At 39.2% G+C, this 25,763-nt stretch overlaps 3 protein-coding genes across 4 annotated transcripts; 1 reads left to right on the top strand and 2 right to left on the bottom strand.

The window, feature by feature from the left end:
* Positions 1-2,372: 2,372 nt before the first annotated feature.
* On the bottom strand, positions 2,373-10,891 carry tspan9b (tetraspanin 9b). 2 transcript variants are annotated; one of them, XM_008315319.2, is made up of 8 exons: positions 10,698-10,891; positions 6,745-6,807; positions 4,790-4,909; positions 4,584-4,658; positions 4,385-4,480; positions 3,553-3,663; positions 3,373-3,456; positions 2,373-3,223 (listed from the first exon to the last, which is right to left on the bottom strand). In XM_008315319.2, exons 1-8 carry the CDS (start codon positions 10,752-10,754, stop codon positions 3,146-3,148), a joined length of 684 nt encoding a protein of 227 aa, XP_008313541.1. In that variant the 5' UTR covers positions 10,755-10,891; the 3' UTR covers positions 2,373-3,145. The 2 variants fall into 2 exon arrangements, with proteins under 2 accessions (XP_008313541.1, XP_024913605.1); XM_025057837.1 differs by lacking the exon at positions 6,745-6,807 and adding an exon at positions 5,110-5,172.
* A 132-nt stretch (positions 10,892-11,023) lies between these two features.
* LOC103382501 (F-box only protein 15-like) lies at positions 11,024-15,585 on the bottom strand. Its single transcript, XM_008315318.3, has 9 exons — positions 15,323-15,585; positions 14,516-14,620; positions 13,926-14,246; positions 13,546-13,740; positions 13,352-13,475; positions 12,931-13,013; positions 12,679-12,821; positions 12,436-12,560; positions 11,024-12,358 (listed from the first exon to the last, which is right to left on the bottom strand). Exons 1-9 carry the CDS (start codon positions 15,526-15,528, stop codon positions 12,092-12,094), a joined length of 1,569 nt encoding a protein of 522 aa, XP_008313540.1. The 5' UTR covers positions 15,529-15,585; the 3' UTR covers positions 11,024-12,091.
* Positions 15,586-16,584: 999 nt separating this feature from the next.
* dyrk2 (dual-specificity tyrosine-(Y)-phosphorylation regulated kinase 2) lies at positions 16,585-25,558 on the top strand. The gene is made up of 7 exons (XM_008315321.3): positions 16,585-16,754; positions 19,504-19,613; positions 21,553-21,886; positions 22,137-22,300; positions 22,444-22,833; positions 22,918-23,008; positions 23,136-25,558. The coding sequence occupies exons 1-7, from the start codon at positions 16,715-16,717 to the stop codon at positions 23,783-23,785; spliced, it is 1,779 nt and encodes a 592-aa protein (XP_008313543.1). The 5' UTR covers positions 16,585-16,714; the 3' UTR covers positions 23,786-25,558.
* The last annotated feature ends 205 nt before the right edge of the window (positions 25,559-25,763 follow it).

The raw sequence follows: 25,763 nt of genomic DNA, 5'->3' as shown, positions 1-25,763 counted from the left end.
TGCTGAACCAAGAACATGACCAAGTTTGGAAGATCACGAGGAGAAGAGGAGAGGAAAAGAACGCATAGAGGCGAGAAGAGATGGAGAAAGGGGACGAAATGACAATGGAAAAGACAATAAACAAGAGTAAACTGAATTGAGAGAGAGGGGGGGGGATTGTGGGGAGAGTGAAGTAGTGAAGGTAAACCTAGAAGTGACAGAGTGGATGACAATGAAGACAGGAGGCAGGGATTAAACAAGAAAACAAAAATGGTCAGAGATAGAAGTTGAACTAGATGGCGTCTGGAGGAGCAAAGAAGGAAGGAGGACAAGGAAAACAAAGATGAGGAGGGAGATTGGAGGAGATGCAAAGTGGAAAAAGAGAGGAGAGGGGGAACAAAAAATGAAGACGGACAGAGAAAATGAGGGAGAAAGAGGAAAGAAAAGGATACAAGAAGTGAAAAGATGAGAGGAGAGGAGGTGAGGAAGGGGAAGGACAGCTGTTGAAGGTGAGGAAATAAGAAGAAAACAACATGGGAAGAGATGGATACTGTAAAAACAATCCAAGAAACGTTTAAATATAAACAACAGACAAAATGAAATTGTGTTTTTCTGTAACTACAGAAACAAAAAAACAAATTGCCAATGATGCTAATTAGCGTCATCAAAACTTCCTGTTTCTTCGACTCCACCTTCCTTCCTCCAATCAGATCAAACCCAGGATCCTGTTTCAGCAGTTTCCTTAAAAAAAAAAAAAAAAAAAAAAAGGAGAGGAGAGGAGAAAAGTCACCAAAAATGTCCCGCTGCAGTGCCATCTAAGGATATTTTTGGGGATTTGCCTCATGTTGAAAGTTTGTTTCTATTAGTTATTACAGGTCACATGTTTGGGTCAAAGGTCAGAAAGTCATTTTTACAGCAGTCTGTGCCAGAGTGAACATTTTTATAACTTCACATTTCAGTGTTGCCTGGTAACGGAAGAAGAAACCACCATGATTGACCGCTAGAATAAGAGCTCTTAGTACAGCAAGTACCAAACAATGGTACTGGTACTAACCTGTCAACAGGTTGGTAAACACTACCTGTATTACCATAACGTCGAAGTTAGTTTTCCATTGGTTGCATTGTTATCACCGTTCTTATATAGACTGTGACGTCTGATGAACAAAAAATGGAATGGAATCCAGTGGAGGCTTTGATGGCACTCCTGCGTTTACTTTAGCCTAAAAATATCTGAAGAGGCTGCACTGCACAGTGTGTGTGTGTGTGTGTGTTTCAGGATCAGCTGTTTTTGCTCACCCACAAATGATGTTGAAGAGCTCAGCTGCTCCGTGCTCTAACACGTGATGAAGCTTTCACTGTCGAGCAACCGTGGTTCCTGAAGGCGTTTCTTTGATATTTGACGGCTGCACAGAGACATAATCTGACAGAAACTACAGAGAAATGTCAACACAACAAGAGGAAACATCTCAGATGTGCATTTTTGAAATGCGGGGTTTCCTAAACAAACAAGTCTCAAAAGTCTGTATAACAATCTTTTTTCGATGCTCTTCTGAAATCAACTTATTCACCATTCACTTACAGTGTGAAACCTGACCCTGTTCAGATGAACACAATACTGATACACTCACAGGAATTGAAGAAAGACACACACAAAGATCTTCATCAACAACTCTATCTCTCTCACTTACTTCAATCATTATAGCCATTTGCTGGCACCTAGTGGAAGAGGATTTAATTTATGTGCCGTTCACAACTATTCACGCTCACATTCACACTAGCTATATTTGAAAACTTGCAAAAAGAATCCTTACGTTCACATAAAATTATCGGACTTTCTCTTTTCTTGCTAATTTACCCTTTAATTAAAAGTTGTTTTAAACATTTTGTTTGTGCAATTTGATTGGATGTCATTAATTAATTATCTTAACATAATCCTTACTTTCACATAAAAGTATCACACTCTTTTTTTGCTAATTTACCATTTAATTAAAAGTTATTTTAAACATTTTGTTTGTGCAATTTCACTGGATGTCATTAATTAATTATCTTAACAAAAATATTTAAACAGAATATACCAGCCAACCAGTAGATGGCAGCCAGCCTTACATTGTTGACTTGGCCATGGCGGAAATGTTGCACTTGAACAACACAGACGTCAATATTGTTTGTGGCATCACAAGCTGCAGAAAGTTGCAACAACATAACCCTGATTCCTGGAAGCAACAACCAATTCAAGTCAACGTTTTACTGAAATCACAGCTGATGATGCTACTTCTGAAAGTCATTCCCTGTGACACAAAATGTATGGTAACGTTTAAATAATTAAATGGGATTGCACCAGCAGGGGGTGGTGCAATGAAATTTGCATCTGCCAAAATCAGTAAATTATAAAATTAATGTCAAACAACAACTTTTATTTCAAGTAGTGGATAAAAGAAAACAAACACAGGAACCTAAATGTACAACATTTTACTACTTTGACAAAAAAAGACCACCGTTCATCAACACCGCAAACAAAAAAGAGATATCGTTTTACAGGACTATCCTGTAAAAATGGTTGTTTGTGTTTAGTAGATTCAGCACAAAAAAATTACTTCCTGAGGGAATACTTTAAGATAACACGTTTTTACGTTTAACAACGTAACAGTTCCAGCATGACAGAAAAAACAGACTAAGTATCGCTTGTTTTTATTTTAAACCACACGGCGCAAAACATTTCTAATAAAATCCTTAAAATCATGACTAAATGACCATGATTTATTAACTAACTAAATAATGAAAATAAAGATATTCAAATTATGTTTTACGTAACAGTAACATCGTTGTGTTTTGGCGTAAGTAAGACTCTTTACAGAATTAAATATACTTTTGTTCTTTTTAATTCGTAAAAAAAAATCTATTATGTTTTAATTTTCTATCACTTGTCTTGTTTGGCTAAGGGTTAATATAATGTAGTAAATATAGTATAACTATGACACATTTTTGTCACCGCACTTGGATATGGTGTACTTTTCATTAGACAAAGTGTAAGCCCAAAAGTAAAAGTATTTTATCCTTCACAATAACAGCTTAGGTAAAACTACAGTAGCACTGAGGTGGATGCCTAGAGGGTGGAGCTTAAGTCCTTTGGCTGATGCTGACTGGCGGATTCGTGAGAGGCGGGCCTTCAGGCATTTGTCGTGGCGCCGCTGTCCTTCCTTCCGATCTGACAGTAGAGGATCATGGCCATGATCATCCCGAAAACCTGCAGGATGACAGGTTGGTTATTGTATGTGGTGTAACATCAGTGTCAACACTGAAGAACACAAACACAGAAAATCCATTCCATGCAAATTAGTGGAAACGTTATGAACTCTTTAAATGTATATAAAAGTATAGTGGATGTTGACCGACCAGCAGGGCAGCAATGGCGAAGGCGATTCCCAGCACCACCTCCATGTGCTTCTCCATCAGACTGATGACTTTGGTGGCACAGGGCTGTGACAGCGAGATGACAACGTCAGCAAGAACATTCAACTTTCAGGTGTGTGTGTGTCTGTGTGTGTGTGTGTGTGTGTGTGCACGTGTCCTGACCTCTTGGTAAATGGCGGAGGACTTGCACTCAGTAGTGGTGCCATTGCAGCGACAAGAATCAGGAATCTTCTCCCAGTCTGATGGTCCATTGATGAGGCCACAGCATTTCAGCTGGAGGGAAAACACAAATACTGTATGAGCACCTTGACCGCTAGAGGGCGCTTTTCTAAGGTCAGTTGTTTTATAGAAAAGCCTAGCAAAGTTTTTTTTCTTTTCAATATTTCACGTGATTAGACACTAATTATTTGTAAAAATAATAATTAATTACAACTAGACAAAAGGCGCAGAGCCTGAATTAAACAAAAATAAAAACACTGATTAGTTTTAGGCACTTTAGACCAATGACATTGAACACTGAGGAAGGGATTGGAGCCCAGTGGGTGTGTGCCATCTAGTGGATTTTATTGGTAACTACATTTCGACAGAATGCTTAAGTTTTTTTTTTTATTTTCTTTTTTTTGGTCAGTTACCCATTTCCTTACATGCTTAGCCAAAGCCATACGTTTTTTATTTTTTTTTGGTCAGTTACCCATTTCCTTTTTAACATATTATAATACACCATTTGTCTTAATAGCACTTCTTCCCAATATAGGGCTCTTTTCTTTATGCACTTAAACTCATTTTTGTTAATTTTATAAATTTTTCCATTTAACCTCACTGTTTCCCACCAAAATATTTGTGAGAATATAGAGTAATATATCGGATGCTATCCATTCATTTTTTCTCCAGCCCCAAGGCCAAGGGTTGTACTGTGTCACAATGTTCTGGTATTCTATTCTAGTGTATTTTGTCCTCTTAACAACAGGCACGCAAGAATGAATGTTATAAAGACCTCGCGTTGTAACTTCTCCAGGTCCTCTCTGATCTCTGGTGGTTGCTTAGAGAGTGGAGTGAACTTCTCCAACTTCTCCTTCACCCAGTCCTTCACCTGGAAAAACACAACGTTTGAGTCAGTCAGGAATAAAAAAGACGAACAAAGTCAATGATTATTTACGTCTAAATAAATAAACAGATAATTAAAGTCTTGTTACCTTGGACTCGCCCACAGCTCCCAGAATCCCTGCAGCCAGCAAGAGGATGAAAATGATGAGGAGGGAGATGAAGAACTGAGTAAAAACAGGACAAAGGAAGTTAGATTCATGTCTAACGTGGACAATGTTTTTAGCCTTTGAACTAGTTTAACCAGAAAAGGCTACGGAGAGGAGGCTTGCACGTCAAGTGACAAGTGCTGACTTACCAACAGCAGCATGCAGCGGTTTTCCTTGATGGCGCCGCAGCAGCCGAGGAACCCCAGCACCATGATGATGACGCCGACGGCGATCAGTAAGTCGATGCCAGGAATGGATTCATTGAAGATCTGGAAATGAGCAGCAGGAAAGGTTCAGGTGAAACGGCTTTCACACACAGAATTATGTAATTGTCTTGTCATTGTCATTAATTAGTCAGGTGATTTAGTAACCATTTTTAATAAATTCTTTTAGCTTTAGAGTGAATTCTTACCAAAACTTTGTCATTTGAACATTGTACGGAGAATAAATAAACTTGCACGTTTCTCACCTCGTTTCCCTCCTTGTGTACTTTGAGGTAGATGGACACACCCAAGATTATGCAACCACTGATCTAAAGACATAAAAAAAGAGATTAGCTCCTTTCAAGGTATTCAAATGACAGTGCATAAAATACTTCATGATGAACTAACCCATAAAACGGATTTAATCAAACAGTGTTGACATTATAATGGAAGTCACAAGTTACTGGTGCAGAACAAAAAATATACAAATGTGCAAAAACATTTCCTTTTTCACATGTTGTCATAAGTTCTCCTCTACAGTAGAAGCCAAGTGTATGAACTTCATAAAATAATATACTGCACAGTCACAGAAAGTGACTAAGGTGAGGTGACACTGCCCTGTGTTTATCCTCTTTGAGTCTGTGCAAGCTACATGTAATCTTTGTATTTTTTAGGTACAATGAAAACCTTTTGTCTGTCAAAAACAAACTAAATAAAACTTTGTTTATTTTTTACATTGGATCAAGATGGATTGCCTTCTTCAGGCGACAAAGAACAAAAGAAAACAAAAATGAACAGGACGAACCTGATTCAAGGTCATGACGCGTCTTCAAAATGTGTCAAACCACACCCTGAACAGTAAAATCAATGTTGCCACAAACCGAGGATCACTAACTGTTTAAGGGTAAGAAAAAGAAAACCCAGGAGAAGGTGAACGTTTTAAACCACTGTCCCTTCTACTCCAAAGTTCATGGAGAAATTATGCATTTTTTCCCTGTAAACCACTGTTTGCAGTATGAGGACAGTGACTGACATTTACAGTGGACCTCAAACACACGGACCATTATCATCAACATCATCATTATCATCATTATCATCAGCAACAACATCACCACTGTTTACTGCTGTCTCCTGTGTGAGTGGCTAAAATCAAGTTAACATCGACCTAACTTTGTTTCTGGGAAGACTGAAATAAACCAGAGTGGGAGGCACGCCATGTAAACACTTCACTGCTGCTGTACATTTATTTCATTTATTTATAACAGGGAGCAGAAAACAGCAAGCAAAGTCACTGTGATGTTTGAATATATTTGAGGGATTCAATCTTGAGTCAGTGGAAATTGTCTGCATTGGAATGCATCTGGAGACGTGGCCTTGGGTGGATGACTTAATGATAGCAGATATCCAAGTGTTGCTAACTGACAATACTCAGGGATATAGTACCAGAAGATTCCTAAGGCTGTGGTACATTCAGATCTATTGTCATCACACAATAGATCTGAATGTTGATCATGATAAAGACACAAAAATGTTCCACTGGGACATTTCTCCACCCACTTTTTGATTATGTTTGTGCTAATGAAATACATGTGCTCGAACCTCCAACCTTGAGTCTCAGCCAATCAGATCAGCCAGATCATGTCTGTACTACGTCAGATGGTCTGCGTGTGGATGGAAAACTGTATCAGTCAGAGTGGTGTTGGTGCTCTCACTTTACAGTAAGGTCATAGGTTCAATCGCCTGCGATAACTGACAAGGACGGCTTGATGTCATTGTCATTAATTAGTCAGGTGATTTAGTAACCATTTTTAATGAATTCTTTTAGCTTTAGAGTGAATTCTTACCAAAACTTTGTCATTTGAACATTGTACGGAGAATAAATAAACTTGCACGTTTCTCACCTCGTTTCCCTCCTTGTGTACTTTGAGGTAGATGGACACACCCAAGATTATGCAACCACTGATCTAAAGACATAAAAAAAGAGATTAGCTCCTTTCAAGGTATTCAAATGACAGTGCATAAAATACTTCATGATGAACTAACCCATAAAACGGATTTAATCAAACAGTGTTGACATTATAATGGAAGTCACAAGTTACTGGTGCAGAACAAAAAATATACAAATGTGCAAAAACATTTCCTTTTTCACATGTTGTTGTCATAAGTTCTCCTCTACAGTAGAAGCCAAGTGTATGAACTTCATAAAATAATATACTGCACAGTCACAGAAAGTGACTAAGGTGAGGTGACACTGCCCTGTGTTTATCCTCTTTGAGTCTTTGTGCAAGCTACATGTAATCTTTGTATTTTTTAGGTACAATGAAAACCTTTTGTCTGTCAAAAACAAACTAAATAAAACTTTGTTTATTTTTTACATTGGATCAAGATGGATTGCCTTCTTCAGGCGACAAAGAACAAAAAAAAAAACAAAAATGAACAGGACACCTGATTCAAGGTCATGACGCGTCTTCAAAATGTGTCAAACCACACCCTGAACACATGCACACATTAACACACCTTGACCAGTAAAATCAATGTTGCCACAAACCGAGGATCACTAACTGTTTAAGGGTAAGAAAAAGAAAACCCAGGAGAAGGTGAACGTTTTAAACCACTGTCCCTTCTACTCCAAAGTTCATGGAGAAATTATGCATTTTTTCCCTGTAAACCACTGTTTGCAGTATGAGGACAGTGACTGACATTTACAGTGGACCTCAAACACACGGACTATTATCATCAACATCATCATTATCATCATTATCATCAGCAACAACATCACCACTGTTTACTGCTGTCTCCTGTGTGAGTGGCTAAAATCAAGTTAACATCGACCTAACTTTGTTTCTGGGAAGACTGAAATAAACCAGAGTGGGAGGCACGCCATGTAAACACTTCACTGCTGCTGTACATTTATTTCATTTATTTATAACAGGGAGCAGAAAACAGCAAGCAAAGTCACTGTGATGTTTGAATATATTTGAGGGATTCAATCTTGAGTCAGTGGAAATTGTCTGCATTGGAATGCATCTGGAGACGTGGCCTTGGGTGGATGACTTAATGATAGCAGATATCCAAGTGTTGCTAACTGACAATACTCAGGGATATAGTACCAGAAGATTCCTAAGGCTGTGGTACATTCAGATCTATTGTCATCACACAATAGATCTGAATGTTGATCATGATAAAGACACAAAAATGTTCCACTGGGACATTTCTCCACCCACTTTTTGATTATGTTTGTGCTAATGAAATACATGTGCTCGAACCTCCAACCTTGAGTCTCAGCCAATCAGATCAGCCAGATCATGTCTGTACTACGTCAGATGGTCTGCGTGTGGATGGAAAACTGTATCAGTCAGAGTGGTGTTGGTGCTCTCACTTTACAGTAAGGTCATAGGTTCAATCGCCTGCGATAACTGACAAGGACGGCTTGATCCGATACTCAGGATTGGTGATATCAGTAAAAAAATTTCAGGATCAAAAAAAGCAAAAAAACAACTACAGTCCATCTGATCTGATAACTAAGCCCATGGGCTGCACTAGAGGCACTATCGCCTCAGCAACGACCCTCAGCTCAACCACTTATTGACCAGTTTATGTACGAATGTAAATGACAGAAGGTTGCTTGACATGTGACTCAGGGATGGACCAAAGAACCGGTGTACCCAACGTTTGCCGACTGACTGCAGTGGTTCGGCTCCAGCCACTACCCCCACAACTCTAGACTGGATAAAGTAATACTTGTATCTTCAAGTCTCGGGTCAGTACTGCTACGATCATATTACAGTAAGTTGAAGATCAGCTGCTGATATACTGATGTATTTGCTGATGATGTTTGTCGTTCCGTCTCTGATTGCTTCTGTTCAGGTCAACAACATAAACGTCTTCAAGATTAGTTTTTTTTAAAATTATTTTATACATGTATATATTTTTTAAATTTTATAAAGAAAGGGAACTTTGTGACAAGAAGCAGTGCTCCCTTTCAACATAAAGCCAGAGATACTCCAGAGTGTGTGCATGACAATTTTTAAACTTGACTCCAAAAAGGCAGTACTACAAAGTTTAAATTGAAATCGACTAATGTTTGAACTTTTTTTTGTAACAGGTAGAATGAAACCTTTGAAGTCTTTGTAACTCCAATAACAATGACCTACTTAGTGTCCAAGTCTCCAATAACAATGACCTACTTAGTGTCTAATTACCACAACACCTCTGTTTTTATGTACGCATGTTTGCTATGGGTTGCTTGTGTGGGGTAAGAGACGTTTGGGGGGAGGGAGCGAGGCTCACAATTGTGGACTCTGAAGATGCATGACAGAGAGATTCTGTTATCAAGGAAATATTTTCAGTTCATACAATCAACAGCTCATATTTATGGTGTAAGTCGGTGTTTGGCGTCTGCCGACCGTGGACGCTTGTGACTGTGGCAAAAGTGTGAAACCCTGAACAGATATTGTTCAGAGTAAACGGGTGGTGGCCAAATAATCCACATAACAAACTTATGTTTTGCCCTCACTTTTTTTTGTAATCCATTAGCCACACGTCATTGTATCCAATCACAATTGTGGTCTCGCTGGGAAAGAAACCCACTGTAATTATGTATTATATTTGTTTGCTTTAATAGATTGAAAAATAACAAACCACTAATTTGACCTGAAATTTAACCTTTCCCCGAGGTCACGATAGCAAAAGTCTGGAAGTCTGTGCCTAGTTCGCTTCTCAAGTTCTTTAACATAAGCACGTAAATAATTCTGCAATGTAACAGGACCAGTTGCAGGTTCTACCAGTTCTCTCAGGTATGTACTCATTCCTATATGTGTCAAAATCTGGGGGTCATCAAAATCACTACAACTTCCAAAAACTACTACACGTAAAATGATCTGCAAACCACCATTACCCACTTGTTTCTACATGTTTGCTGACACACACGGTTCCACTACTGTACAAACAAAGCAGGTATCACCAAGAACAATCATCTGAGTCTCAGCTAACAACAACAGTCGACGCTGGCGGATTATTCACCGTTTCAACCAGCCAAAACCCCTGCCTTGGAAACATTAGGAAATCAGTCATGTGGTTAGAATCCCGGGGCTAAAGTAGGTTGTGCAATGCTGGTTGTAGGTGTGACGTGATAATAGAAGGTCGAGCGGTGGAGGCAACAGAGGGAGGTGGGCGGAGGGGGCGGGTTACGCCCTGAAACCGAGTAAAGGTGTTTGTCTGCGTTTATGTGTCTGTGTGTGTGTGTGTGTGTGTGTGTGTGTGTAGGGAGCGGCAGGAAGACAATACAGAGGTGACACGACCAGTTCTACGGCACAAGTCAGAGGCAAAGGCGGTAACATAGGGCGGGGGGGCAACGGACAGACGAGAGTGAAAAATGAGTGGTCTCTGAAGAGACTGCTGATTAACCTGTTAATACGTGTTTAAATTAGAATGAACATTTCTAAAAAGACATGCAGGTGAAATCTGTTAAATATTAATTTGAAGAAGGTGGATAAGTAACACATTTTATGAAAAAAACAAAACAAAACACAAACTGTACATAACTGGGGTAGAAAGAAAACTATTTAGAATAAAGCCACAGTTCAGTTTGTTAGATTAGTGTAATACACCTAAGCTCTGTGAAACTTGGTATCACTTCCTTTTTACAATTGAATATTTCCAGGGAAAATAATAACACCGAAACCGTTCTACATGACCAAAACGTTGTATTTATAAAATAAAGTTGAAGCGTTCTTAAGGAAACGCAACATTTCTTTCACGAACATGCCCTTTGCTTTAACGACAATGTCAAACTCAAACCCAGACAGATGAAGATGTAGGAAGTCTGAAAAGAAACGTTTAGATGTGGACTTACCCAGAAGAGCAGGTTAAAGAAGAAGAGCAGATACTTGACACATTTGTTCACAGCCATGGTTTCTTTCCTTTTTCTTCTGACTTTTCACCAGTAGCAGTAGCAGTGTCTCCCTCAGATGCTGAACAAACTGACTCAAGCTCTGGGACGGACAATATACACCAGCCTGCTCCACCGGTTTCTCCTCACATATGGCTCCTCCCACTTTTCGGTGTCAGCCGTCCTTTTTCTCTGTCACTGCTTCCTTTGTTCTGCCTTCACCTGTCGACTGGTTTCCTTCCTTTTTGATTTAAGGAATGCAGGACCAAACCCCTGCTTCAAGAAAAGTACTTCACCCAGGACATACACTAGCATTATGACAATTCCTCTATAGTTTTTGGAGCTCTTTGAAGTGAAGTATATGTAGACTGACGATCACTGACACAAACAGTGGCGCTGTATGGAGAGAGAGGAGTTAGAAGGATTCCCTTGAGTTGATTCCGTTACCCTTAAGATGGACCAGTTTTGCAATGTACCTGAAAACCTGTGAGAACAGATACACCTTCACAGCACAGTACTACGTTTCTCCACTAGAGAGAACTAAAAGCATGTATTGAGTACAGTAAATGCATTGTCTACTCAGCTGAAGCAGTATAGTTTGTTTTTTTTAATCATAGACCTATACAAAAATGAATAACTTTTTTACTCACAAAGATCTGTGACATTTGCTGACCATTTACTTCACATTCTATTAAGCAAATTTATATTTTCTGTACAACAAAATGAACCTCTCCACAGATCTTTGGACAATAGTTCAAACCCCAGGTAAACGGTGTTCAGCCTTCTACTGTTGTGTTGTTAAACAGCCTTCACCGGAGGAAAAATATATAAAACAAAATCCCCAGGTATATTCAAACATTTAAGAACAAAAATATACAAAACAGTGAGTTTCCACGTGCTTTGTTGATAAAGATTTCTACCGCTACAACGTAAAAAGATTCATTAACGTTTCTATGTTAATAATGGAACTAGAGCACCCTCTACCGGTCGTAAAAAACATTTCTTCTGGATTAAGGAGGAAGATGTTGAAAACATATTTGAACTTCTATATCCACAGAACCTCTATATCCACAGATCTCATAGTTGGACTAAATGATTATTCAAGTGAAATTGTGCCATCTAACGGTGAGACTGCAAACTGTAAGATAAAAATTTACAAAACTAAACAGTCTTTTAATAACTTGACAACTAAAAATGAAACATCAGTTAATAAACGAATTCGTAGTCACACTAGACCTTATGGATGTGTTATTGTAACACTTAATTCTCTTTTATATAAGCTTGTTTTAATCAAATCGATGTACCTGTGTGCAATCATAAATCAGAATTAACACAAACACAAACTAAAAAAAAATAAATTAGTAGCTTCGTCCAAAGTGTTGCTTAATTTTCAAAAGAGAGATGTGGATGGTGAGGCCGATGAGGAAAAACTGCTTCTCCTCCTTCAGCCACTCAAGCTCCATCTTCACCTTACCGTCACTGTCACTGTAGTCCATCATGAAGTGCTCACCACTGTAGTGCGACGACTGCTGCTCCTCTACCATCCTGATAGAGACGGGCGAGCTGACACACCAGAACGGTTTCTGGAACTCGTCCATCAGCGTCATTGTCATCACGCAGCAGTTCTATAACAGAAGAAAAGTCACGTCATCCGAGAATGACATAGTGGGGAAAAATTATTTATTGGAAAGACGTGCAGTACCTCCACTGATCCCTCCAGCAGGTTACTTGTCCAAGGAAAGCTAAATCTGCCTGACAGCGGCCTGTGTTGTGACAGGTTTGTCCCGTCGATCACTATTAACTCCAGGAGTCCTTTCTGGATTTGACCTAAACACAGTAACTTGGTTAGAAAGTTAAGTTGTTTTTTTTTTTAAAATAAGATAAGAGTTTTACTAGCATTTTTAGGCTTGTTTTATAGTAGAGGGGTTCTGAATTATTACATTACCTGTCCGACATAAGAGATGTCTAGAACTCCCCGCCATTATCTCAGTGTTGGTGTTGTGCAGGACAAAGTGCAGAGTGTAGCCATGCAGACCCAGTTCAGGATCTGAACTGAAGCATGGTTGTTTCAAGACTTCAGAGTATGGACTGTGAGAACCAGACACACACACACACACACACATTTGAGTAGAATTTTTTAGGAACTGTTTGGATCATTGATCTAAATATTTCACCTAATAAGTAAATGCAAACCAACCAGGCAGGAGACCCAAGCAGACTCTTTTCCACCAGCCTGTGGAGGTGAAGGCTGATCATGATGAAGGAGATGCAACACTGGCCCTAATCACACAAAAAACAAAACAGGTAGATTTGATCTTTTTAAACGCACATCCAGTTCTCACTTACAAGCACTAACTTGCTGTAAGCAGGCAAAAATGTATTCACGTTATTCTATTAATATTGGGCCTAAAAAAATGTTTTTTAAAAAGTAATGAAATTTCAATGAGTATAGATGTGAGTTCCTTTAATCTGTACTTCTACAATCAAGGGATTCTCAAAAAAGCATTGTCACTTGTAAAGAGTCCTATTATTCAATTAAAAGTAAACAAAAAAAGTGAGTCTATATCCTCACCCTCCCTAAAAAGTAAACAGACTAAAAAGTGAGTCTATATCCTCACCCTCCAAATACCGATGATGACGCCTGGTGACAGATGTAACAGTTTCATGAGTTTGTCTTTACCAATAACTTGAGGATCGCAAGTCTTTGTGTCCAGCTCAAAAATCAAGGACTGCCACTGTGGCCTAGGGTAAGAAGGAAAACAGTTAAGAAGTCCAGCTGGAGGTGACTTGGAGGTTATATGTAACTCCTTACCTGTGTTTTGAGGTGCTAGGCCCCCTTTTGACACCATGCAGCTGTATCTTGTTGATGTCTTTGTAACAGAGTACTTTGCATTTGCTCCAGTAGACAATCACAGACGACTCAAAGAAGAAAACTCTTCTCTCCTGCAGGTGGGTTTCAAATCCCCAGTGGTCCAACACTGTTAATTCCCAAGTGATGTTCAGGTTTCTCAGGAAAAAAACAAACAAACATCTAATACTATACATGTATTTAATCAGTCTGCCTAGGTACTGTATTCTTTCATTATTCAATTATCCTTCCAGCAGAAGACAGTTTAGTACAAAACACTGTGATCTTCAGGTGTCAGTAAAGTTACTCAAATCAGACGACATGAAAGTGAAATCAAAACATACCTGAGGACGAACTCAGTCTGTCGGGGCAGACCGGTGTATGGACTAATGTTTTTCAATTCTTTTCTCCACTTATTAATTTCCTGCCCAGCCACAGTCCTAAAGTACAACCTTTTCCAGTGACCCACAGATTTGTCCACAGGCTGTTCTGCCAACTGTTCCAAAGACTGATCCTCCAGTTGGTCGACATCATTCTCTGCTGGAGGGGTTAACCACTGGCTCTCTAACTGATCCTGCACTTCCTGCGTAGAATCGTCATGCACTGTCGTCTGATTCCACATCTGGCTTCCAAATTCTGACATGTAAACTTTCTTCCACAAAACCCTGCAGTGAAATGTCACAGGTCACTGCGGGAAAATCCCTTAGGAAAATCAATGAGAAAATTACATTAAAGGGAGAAACAATTTGACTACTTTAGATGGTAATGTTGTTCGGATGTGTTAAAACATTGAGAACTGAAGAAGCCTCTTGGATCAGAGGCGAAACGTCTTCAAGAAACCTACTCCGTCCAGTTGCCCACGATGTAACTGTTTTTCGGTAAGATGACCTGGATGACTGAAAACCTACACCAGACATAAACCATTGAGACTTACTCATCATTTGCAAGTTGGTGGAAGAGTCTGTTAACATGACTAATGCAGAACAGTGATGGGGCATCGAGGTATGACAGAATCTTCATCAGGATCTCTGTTGGTAATCTGAGGGAGAAACAACAAAAGTTGGGATGAAGTAAAATTCGAAATCAGTGTATTGTAATTACGTTTGAGTACTTCTGAAATCCTCACAATTAAAAATAACCAAGTGTTACACTAAGTACATATAAAAGAAGACATTTCATCCATCGGCATTTATACAGTAGTAGACAAAAACCACAACAAATATATATATATATATATATATATATATATACATACATACATATATATATATATATAAATCAACAAAAAATGTTACATTTTTAACAATTTGAAATAGGATCATTTTGGATCAGAGTAGTTTTTACTCTAAATCTGATTCGGAATCCAGCTGTATCGAACACACAATTATCACGTGAACACATACAAGTTCACATGATAATTTGGTTATTTCGTTGCGGATTTTATATAGTTTTATATAGAAAAATGTGTATTGATATTTTGGCATAGTCGTTTTATAATTATTTTATATTCGTTGGTCTCTTTATTGTAATCGGACTGTTGTGTACCTGGAGGTTCCAACATCTTGACAGTGTTATTTCACTGGTTAAACTTTTGTAAGAAGGATTTGGTAAAAATGTGATAAAATATTACTGTTTGTTACTTTCGTTGTACTATAAAACACTAATAAAACATCGAATAACCCTCCGAAAGACCTGTTTAAGCTTTCCAGAAAGTTCTGTATTAAAATGGCGGACATCTCACCTGTTGATGAACTTCTTGTCATGTGTTGTTCTCGCTCCCGCACGGCCTCCTCTCTGTCCCTGCCCTCCGACTGCTTCTCTGCCAACTCCCGATGTTTTTCTGCGGCTGTGAACTGATGCTCGACCTCGTCCTGGAGTTTGAGGAGTTTGGTGTCGCCGTAAACCCTCCACAAAACTGCTGTAAAATTCTCCTCGACCCGCCGCCATCACCGTTATTATCGCTGATAGATGGCGGTACTCGGGAAAGGCGAGCTCATAATTGGCTCACAGGGTCGACTCTGTAGATGCTCTTTTTATATATATATATATTTAAAGTTATTGTTATTTATTGTTATTGTACATTAATTAAAATAAAGTTTGATTTAAATTTATAGTTACAATTTAATTGTTAAACTTGATATTTTTTAAGGGGGATAAAATACAGATAACTGGCAGAAAACAGAACACCATACATTGCTCTTAAAGCAAAATACGTGGTTGGTTTTACAGATTAAAATGCGATTTAAAAATAAAATTATTAATTTTTGTTCAGAAAATATGATAAAGATTTGCCAACAGTGGTCAGAGATTCGTTTCTAGTGATACTAGAAAGTAGTGACACTTACATCTTTATTCATATGAATAACTCTTTGAAATGTTTGATTGCAGTACAGTACATTAAACATTACAAATGACAGACATTTTTCAGTATGTACTTACTTTAAATGTGCATATACATTTAAAAATATAGCGACAGACAGCACCTACCAAATCTGAAGAAACTGATTTTTTTAAATTATTTTTGTTGCAATCTGAAATTTAACCAGTCGATGTCAGTGTTTCTTCACCATGGCAGTATCGAAAAGGATTTATGTGAAAACATGAATAGGGCTCTTGTAACACTGTATGAGCAGTTTTAACTACTATTATTTATATTATTTATTGATGTAATTATTAAAGTACAGCGGTAGTAGTAGCAGGAATAACGTGGTCAGTTTAGATTTGTTAATATGCCGCCTCCAAACTGGTTTAGGGTTATATCTTTTTTTAATCGTTATTCAATCATCATTATTTTATGTAACTTTCATTTACGAAAGTGTACAATTTTAAATTGTGAATCAGAAATAGAAATGTACTCTTTTAAAGTCGTATTTTTAGGTTGAAAGGCAGATTTTAACACTCGGAACAATTGTGTTAATAACTGCTAATATAGAGACATCGACGATTTTAAAAAATGTTATACATTATGACAACAGTACACATTAATGATCAATCGTTTCTATACGGCTAGTTATAACGCTGCTTGTTTAGTCATTCCGTGGGAGGAGGAGGAAGAGGAGGAGTCGCGGATGGAGGAAGAGGAGGTGTCCTGTCTGCTTGTCTGTGTCCAGAGGAGAGGAGAGGAGCGGCCGCCATGTTAACCAAGAAGCCCGGAGCCTCGGTCCTTCCGACGGGTGAGCACAGCCTGCTTTAGCCGGCCGCAGAACGCCTGAGCCCGGCCAGTGTGTTGGAGACACTGCGCTGAGTGTGAATGAGTGTGGATGTAAAAACGCTTTGGCGTCGATGTCTCAGAGGGGAATAATAGACCCAGGCTGTCCATTTCACATATAAATATATATTTTAATTAAAATAACTCTGTAGTGTCCTGAGAACGAGTTACTCAAGGTAGACGATGTGGATTTAAAAATATACTACGAATAAGATGAGCAGAGGGTTTTTTAAAGGTCTTCTTCCCCCAGTCTGTCAGGTTTATTTTTAGCCACAGCTAACTAGCAGACATAGATCAGCCACTGTGCGTGCGTGCGCGCGCATGTATGTATGTATGTGTGTTTACTGTCGCACGTCGACGCTGTATTAAGTCTTAATAAACAGCTTTATGTTATTTTTATGTTTCATGTGACTTGAACCAAAAATGGTGCGTTTTTGTTTACAGTCCATTAGTTATTTGCTGTTAATTAATGATGTAGCCTCAAGAGTCATACATGTTGTTATTACACTTTATATAAAGTGTGCGACTCACTGTTGTGTCAGGGGAATTTGTTTTCCACTCATTGATTAGAGTTTAATATGGAAACGTGGCATGTTTACCATTGTGGTTTCTGAAGCTCTTGAGAAGAGGAGGGTGAAGTGGAGGAGCCCTGTATTTATTTTTATATTTGTAAGCTCCAGTTTGGTTCAGTTTGAGGTCAGCTTGTGGGAAAGAACCTGCCTATTTGTGTCCTTCCAATGGACATTAAAGCAGGTAACTTAAACCTTTCTATTGAACCTTAACTGTGCATTGTTTTTTATGCACTAAACGGGACAGTTTTGTGTGTAAATTGTAGTTAGTGTTGATTAACGTACTGATTATCATCTCACATGCTAGTTACATTTTATTTTGTAACTAAGTACTACTTAGTAACTAAGTTACTAGTTACTAAGTTGAGAAAACATATAATTGTGATTTGTTGTGATTCCTCAATCGGAAAAGAGGTTGTTGACTCATTACTGTTTAACAGTTAATTTACTAGCTGTCGCTTAACAGCAGGCATGGAGCAACATTTTCCATTAAGGAAATTTCACTAACAACGTAATATAATTTAATGGCTAATATTGATTTCTTTTATTTTATATTTAAAAAATAGTTACGGTTCAGGGTCATGAGTTATAATGAGTTATTTAAGGTAGAATTTAATCTGTGATTTTTTTTTCCATAGGCTGTGTGTGGATGGCGTGTGATATACCCAAATCAATCCGGCGTAACATCTAAACGCATTTAACGAATCACAGCATTTCTTTGTCGCCAAAGAATTGGTGGTTTTTGTGGCTCTCCGTGTTTTTTCTATTTCATATTCCCAGGTACATCATTTTTCTATTCACTTCCTCTTCTAGCCTAGCTTCCAGGTGACTCTTTCTAAACTTTCCAAGCTGCAGGCATGTGGTCACGTTGCTCCAGAGTTTCCCACCCGTCCTGTCGAGCAGCATGCCGCGGCTGCTCGCTGGAGCTTTGGCATTTTCAGCTCGGTGTCGAGTTCACTGTCAGTTCCAGTCTGTTAGTGTTCTTTAGTCAGGCCTGGCAGTGAGAAATACCGTGCGTGTTGTTCTGCTGTTTTGTGGAGCCTTCCTACATTATCAGTACTTGTGGGGAACACAGTGGCTGCTGGGAAAACAGCTGAACCGGAATCTGGTTAATGTGTCAATGAAACATTTTTATACATCTCCTATTGTCACTTCAGTTTGAATTATCGTATAGTTTTTTTATTCTTCACTGTGCTAGTGCAAAAATGACTGCCCAACTCTGCACAGTTTTATTCTTCACTGTGCTAATGCAAAAATGACTGCCCAACTCTGCACAAACCTAGATATATTCTCTGCTTTTGGTCAACATTTTTAAGGAAACTAACTCTCCTTCATTTAACTCCACACAGAAAATTTGCAATTGGCATATGCTGGTATAGTGCTGCCTCAAGAGGTTATTTTTGTCACTGACGTAAAAATTGAGGTTTTCAAACACACAAGGGTAAAAGTACAAAGGTGAGAGATATGAAGATAACTGCAATATAAAATAGCTACCACACTGGCATTGGTACAGGAGAATAAGTAATTTAGAAGCATTAGAAACATTTAATAGCATTTTGCCAGAACATTGAAGCCATTTCATAATGGACCATGTTGTTTTACAGAAAGATAAAGTAATGACGCTACTTCATTGAAGTTTTGAAGTAAAACTGTCAATCGCTGGCACAAATACAGGTCAAGGTCATCACAGAAAGACTGAAGTCAAAGTTGAGTTGTCTCTTTAGTGTTTGGGTCAAAGCCCACGTCACACAAAGAGTTTTCTGTCATGTCAAGAAACATAAAGGGCTTTAGTTTAAATTGAATTCTTCAGCTCTAGGGTCATGAGTCGTTGACTGAAGAACTATAGCACACACTTGTAGCAGAAGCTCCGGATTGTCTGTATTAACAGGATTAAAGTGAGCAGGAGTGTGTGTGCGTGTGTGTGTATTTGTTCAGATTAAAGGAGCACACACGTAATTGCAGACATGTCATCAGTCCACTTTAATCTGGGTGACGGCCTGTGAGCGACGGTAGGACCTGTGTTTTGTTTTGATTTTGTTTATCCTTTCAGATTTGTCATCGTCCTTTTTTTTTATGGCCGTAATCAAACATTCCTGACTGAAGTAATCATTTCATGTCTTTCTTTTTCTTTTCTTTTTTTATCAGGCAAAGTGGGCGAGCCGGTCTATTCACCAGGTCACAGCAGCTCTCAGACCACCTCACCTGCTGCTCTGCCACCCCTACGCAATAACAACCACCACCACAACGCCTTGACGGTACACGCACAACCAGACGCACACACACAACAGAACATAGTACTTCAAGTAAGCTGACTTGAATTACCACCACATTCTGCCAATATTTTTGTGGTCAAATTTCCTTCCCACAAACTAACACAAAAGGAAATACTGATAAAGTACTGTAGAGATTTGCTGCCTCTTGTGGTCACTTTGTGTCTCTGAGATTAATTCAAACATTTTGAGATATATGTTTTTTCATTATTTTTGTTTTGTCACAAAACATGAAATATATATGTAATAAACCATTTTCAAAGTTCCCCATGTTGGAACTCAACATGGTCATCAGTCAACCAGCTGTTCGGTCACAGCCAAGATTAATATTTTTGTGTGCACGGTTGTCGTCAGGTGAGGGTTGAGTCAACACATCAGCAGTTTCGTCTCATGTGTCACTGTAACTAATGACGACACACACACACACACACACCTGTATAACAGTGTGTGGAAATGAAATGACAGGTAATTTAAATAACACACACACACACACGTGCAGGGTCTTTGATCTGTGCCATATTTTTCCTGCACGTGTAGATGTTTGCGTGTGAACTAAAAGCCAAAGACTACTGTTATCTGAAAAGACCCAGGTGTTCTGGTCACCAGGGCAACGGGGAGTGACTCACTGGGCGAGAGGCCAAGGGACATGAGAGAGAGAGAGAGCGGGAGAGAGAGAGAGCAGCGATTATTAATCCTAATAACATCATTAGACTCACAGAGATCCTAAATGAGACAAACTGCTCATTTATGAACTGTTATAATCAATAATGTTTACCCTTCATGTTTGCTCTGTTCCATTTCACACAATTACATGCAAACATTCCAGGTTTGAACATTAGACAAAACTAGACATGTTTACAGTAAAGCTAAATTTCAGGCTTGAATTGTGTTTAGAGGCTGCAAAGAAATCACACAGTAAGCTGCAGATTGTGCTTTGAGCGCCCCCTGCTGCTTAGAACCAGCCTGCTACCACATACATGAAACATGGTTTTCAACCATCCATCAGTTTTAGAATCCAAAATGTAAAAAAAACAATGTAATAATATAAGTACAGAAAGAAAAGGTATATACAGACTAGGGATGGTTCAACCCAATACTCAGGATCGGTATTCGTACAGTATCGGTCACAATATCAGGATCGAACATTGAAAAAGCTTATAGCTTGTCCAGCCCGATACCCAAGCCCAAATGCTTAACTTAACTTTGCGCGACGTGCTGTAGGAGAAAAGAATGTATGGGATTGACATTGGTGTCAGCAGATTTACATTTTAAGACATGATTTGTTTTTGTTTTTATTTATTTATTGTTGAAGATTAAGTATTATAAAAAATAAAACTCTATATTCTCATTCACGTATATTAACTGGAGGGCTATTTCCTGCCACTTTCTCTCTTCAAATACATAAAAGTCCAGTGCCTTTTATCATTATTACTTTGATAGTTCTTTTTTAAGGCCAAGCAATTCTATAGTCAGGATTTCCGGATCAGAGCAGTAATGGAAAAATTTGCTGCTTTTTAAAGAACAATGTTTGCATAACAAGCCTGGCTTTGTTCTTGGAGAATCTGTGGCAGGCAGGTGATTGTTTAAAGCAGTAACGTAACAATAACTGACCGATAAACTCATAACTGTCTAAAGATTTACCTCACGAGGTTGAAGAAGCACTTCTGCATTGGGACGGAGAATAGCGGAAAACCCCAAATTGTAACAATTCGGGAATGATTTGAAGCTAGTCACACAGGGATTATTTTATCAGTTGTAAAGAGGCAGTGATGCAACTTACAGGTGACAACTGCCCTAAATCCCCAGAGGAAAGGAAGAAGACAGTACTTATTTTATTGGAGAGACTGATCAATAATACAGCAGTCACTGACTGTTTTTTGTGAACATGCCATCTCATCTGAAGCTTCCGTGCATTTTCTATCAGGGAGGCTCTAAACCCAACATGACGGACACTGCCGTCCAATCACAGGTCCACATCACCCAGCTGTACGAGGAGAACAGTAACAAACGTGCTGTCCTCACTTCCCAACCTAATGGCCTGGCTCCACTCAACTCTACCCGACCAGGTTTGCTACTACCTGACAGGCAGACCTCTGCCACAGACCCTGCCCACCATGGCCGCCAGGGCAGCGCCACGTCCAACAAGTCGACAGAAAGCAAGACAAAGCCTAACCCTCTGACCCCGGAGCAGGCCATGAAGCAGTTCATGTCCAAAATGTCCACATTTGAACATCACGAAATTTTCAGTTTTACTGAAGGTAAGTGTTTGTACCAAAGCAAAAGATTTATGAATCTGGTTGTGAACATTAACAAGAGCAGCAAGAATTAGGTCAAAACAAGCAACTTTATTTTTTTCTGAACAATAGCTGAACATCGGTCATGTTGGATGTCTGTACTTATTGTCTTTTAACCCTAAAATTCCTAACTATCTCTTTTTCTTTGATTCCAAAGATAAAATTCAATGAACGTTTGGAATGTTACTAACGTTAGTATCTTTTTTCTATCTAGTTTATTTTGTTGGACCCAACGCTAAGAAGAGGACAGGGGTCATGGGTGGGGCCAACAATGGGGGTTATGATGATGACCAGGGTTCCTACATCCATGTTCCACATGATCACATCGCCTATCGCTATGAAGTTCTCAAAGTCATTGGCAAGGGCAGCTTTGGACAGGTATTCATTTGATTTCACTAGGACATTAATTTTTACCAGGGATTTAACCATTGGCTAGAATTCCTAAATCGAATTTTACAGTGTTTTGTTCTAGACGTGGATAGGCTAAAGTTTGATCCTCTTTTATCTCCTCCCCCTTGTAGGTGGTTAAGGCATTTGACCACAAGGTGCAGACCCATGTGGCTCTAAAGATGGTCCGCAACGAGAAGCGCTTCCACAGACAGGCAGCGGAGGAGATCCGCATCCTGGAGCACCTAAGGAAGCAGGACAAGGACTCGAGCATGAATGTTATCCACATGCTGGAGAATTTTACCTTCAGGAATCACATCTGCATGACCTTTGAGCTGCTTAGCATGAACCTTTATGAGCTCATCAAGAAGAACAAGTTTCAGGGCTTCAGCCTTCCGTTGGTTAGGAAGTTTGCCCACTCCATCCTGCAGTGCCTGGACTCGCTACACAAGAACCGCATCATTCACTGCGACCTCAAGCCTGAGAACATTTTACTGAAGCAGCAGGGACGCAGCGGCATTAAGGTAAAACGCACAAAATGTTCAACATTTTCTGCACACAAAAAACAATGATAACCTAACCTTGTCTGCTTCTGACTTTGTTTATAGGTAATTGACTTTGGTTCTAGTTGTTATGAACATCAAAGGGTTTACACCTACATCCAATCAAGGTTCTACCGAGCCCCAGAGGTCATTCTAGGTAAGAATCTAAAGCTGAGCTAATCAGAGAAGTATAGCCTATTAAAAGCATTGGTTCTAAAAGGACCAGTAGCCAATGAGAATTCATTTCAGTTTAATGAAGTCTTTGACTTCAATGTCTCTTTCAGGTTCCAGATATGGGATGCCCATTGATATGTGGTCCCTTGGCTGCATCCTGGCTGAGCTCTTGACGGGTTTTCCATTGTTACCAGGAGAGGATGAAACAGACCAGATGGCCTGCATTATTGAACTGTTAGGAATGCCAAGCCAGAAACTCCTTGACGCATCCAAACGGGCCAAAAACTTCGTATCATCCAAAGGGTACCCACGTTATTGTGTCGTCACCACATTGCCTGATGGATCAACTGCACTAAATGGTGGTCGATCCCGGAGGGGAAAGATACGCGGCCCTCCAGGAAGCAAAGACTTGAGTGCAGCATTAAAGGGCTGCGATGACCCTCTCTTCCTGGACTTTCTTAAACAGTGTCTAGAGTGGGATCCTGCACTTAGGATGACACCCAGCCAAGCACTGCGCCATCCGTGGCTGAGGAGGCGGCTCCCAAAACCTCCTGCAGGAACAACAGCAGGAGACAAGACCTCGTCATCTAAACGGGGAACGACCACCTCTGAAGGCGTCATCACCTCTATTCCCAAGCTCGCCACCACCTCCTCAACCACGGTTATGACCTCCTCCAAAACACGGACTAATATAGCAGCAATTACTGATGCTAACGGAAACATTCAGCCAAGGACGGTTTTACCCAAACTTGTCAGTTGAGAGTAAGTGCACCCTACACGCTGTGGTTTGAGCAACTAGTAGAACCTGAGAAGCAGAGGGTTTGTTCAGTTTTGAGTGTGCGTCTTTTGCGCAGTGGTGTTTCTTCATGGCGTTGTTGGGGTGCAGTCAGTACAAACAAAGCTTTGCATTGGGTTGGATAACGTGCATCGGGATGTCCAAGCTGGGATGTAAGAAGTGCTGAAAGGAAACAGAACACCCGGGGTGCGTTGTTTTTACAATATTTCAAATGGTAAGCAGAAGTGGATGCTGCTCTGACAATCAACACCACAACACTGTAGCTGCCAAGCTGACACAACATACTCTGAACATGGTGCTGACTGAGGGAACAAAGCGTTTAGTCTTTTGCTTCTAGCACAGAATGAGCCCAGTTTACATTTACCGCAAAGCGTTCTGTGAGCACTCCAAAAGTTGTTGCGGTGCTTGACCCTAACAAAACCTGCTACAGAATTCCCAATTTCTGCTCCCACTGGAAGCTGTTTTCCACAATACCACAGTTAGTAAAACCATAGTAATCATTTTTATTCCAAAAAGCATAAATTTCCCACGATTTGAAACTACTGTTTCTATCTCATCACCAGTCATCTTTTTAACCAGAAATGTGTTTTTAAATAAATAAAAACCTGTCTGTGGATCTAGCCAAAGTTCAGCCACGACTCCCTGGATTGTTAGATAGGAAAAATGTATTCTCATTTCTATCAAAAATCAGTGAGAGAGGTTTGTGAGATGATTGCTAAACAATGATCGATTTATGTTAATAAAACATCCACTGGTTTCCATTGGTTTACCAAGGAGGTTAACTTGTATTTCCAGAGAAATTAAAAAACGTTTTAATCGAAATCAAAATGAAATTTGAGCAGAAAGAGTTAGGCATAAGAGTAAGTTAGTAGCTGGATGATTTGGTTTTATTAGGAGGCACTACTGGTTGACGAGTGTAACCTAGCTCTGTTTACAGCATGTAGCCTGAAGTAGTTGAAACTTGACAATTACATGTCATTTTTACATGCTTTGAAGCTAAGCTCTAGGTGAAACGATTTTAAAGTATGAGGAAAAGGTTACATGGAAAATTAAGTTCATAAGTAAGAGGACTATATATATATATATATACATATATAAATATATATATATGTGTGTCGCATATAAAATTCAAATCAGTTCTCAAAAATAATTTACACAGTTAATGGGCTAATTTTGACAGCCCTAATGTAATTTTGAATTTTCAAAAAAACAAAGAAAAATATACTGGAATGTTTTGGAATTTAGGAATGAAACAAGTTTGCTTAAATTGAAAGGAAAGTTGAAAGGAAAGTTGATTAATGAGGGTTTGTGGATGAGATGAAAACCAGATTTTTTTGATGACATTTTTGGTCAGCTATCTATAAAAGCTACAGTAAGTTAAAATAAAGCTGCTGCTTAACTTAAAGCTAAATTAGGTTTCTATCCCATTGGTAGACTTCCAACAGTTTGATTAAAATTAGATCAAAATATGAATTTTACATAGTGTTGAGGAACAATTGGGAGAAGATTTTCCATATTACATCAGTGAGGTAATAATTTCAAATGTCCAGACTGGGAGAAACTTTCTGCAACACAGAGACAAAACGTTAGGTTGCCACAATATCTGCTGTAATGTCACAAAAATAAATATTACTTGAGGAGGCAGTTAATGGGTTGTAGTAATGGTGAAAAGTCGGCAGAGAGAACCTACTGTGTTTTAAGCTTAGGAAAAGCAAAGTCCAAAATGAAAAAAAAAAAGAGGAACAGTTTGTGCGGAATTCTGTTGGATTTATTACGACCTCTTAAATGTTTTTGTAACTGGAGCTGAGCAGCAGAAGGAGCGTTGGACTAGTCTACATATAGATTCCATATACAAGGAAACGTGAGTGTTGTTGTATTTTAGGACCCAGGACTGTATGTAACGCTGTGTATTACTGCAGTGTTGGCATGGTGAGGTCAGATG

Source organism: Cynoglossus semilaevis, chromosome 8, assembly GCF_000523025.1.
Source record: "Cynoglossus semilaevis isolate Cse_v1.0 chromosome 8, Cse_v1.0, whole genome shotgun sequence".
Taxonomy (NCBI): Eukaryota; Metazoa; Chordata; class Actinopteri; order Pleuronectiformes; family Cynoglossidae; genus Cynoglossus; species Cynoglossus semilaevis.
This window is presented reverse-complemented; position numbering and strand designations above follow the sequence as displayed.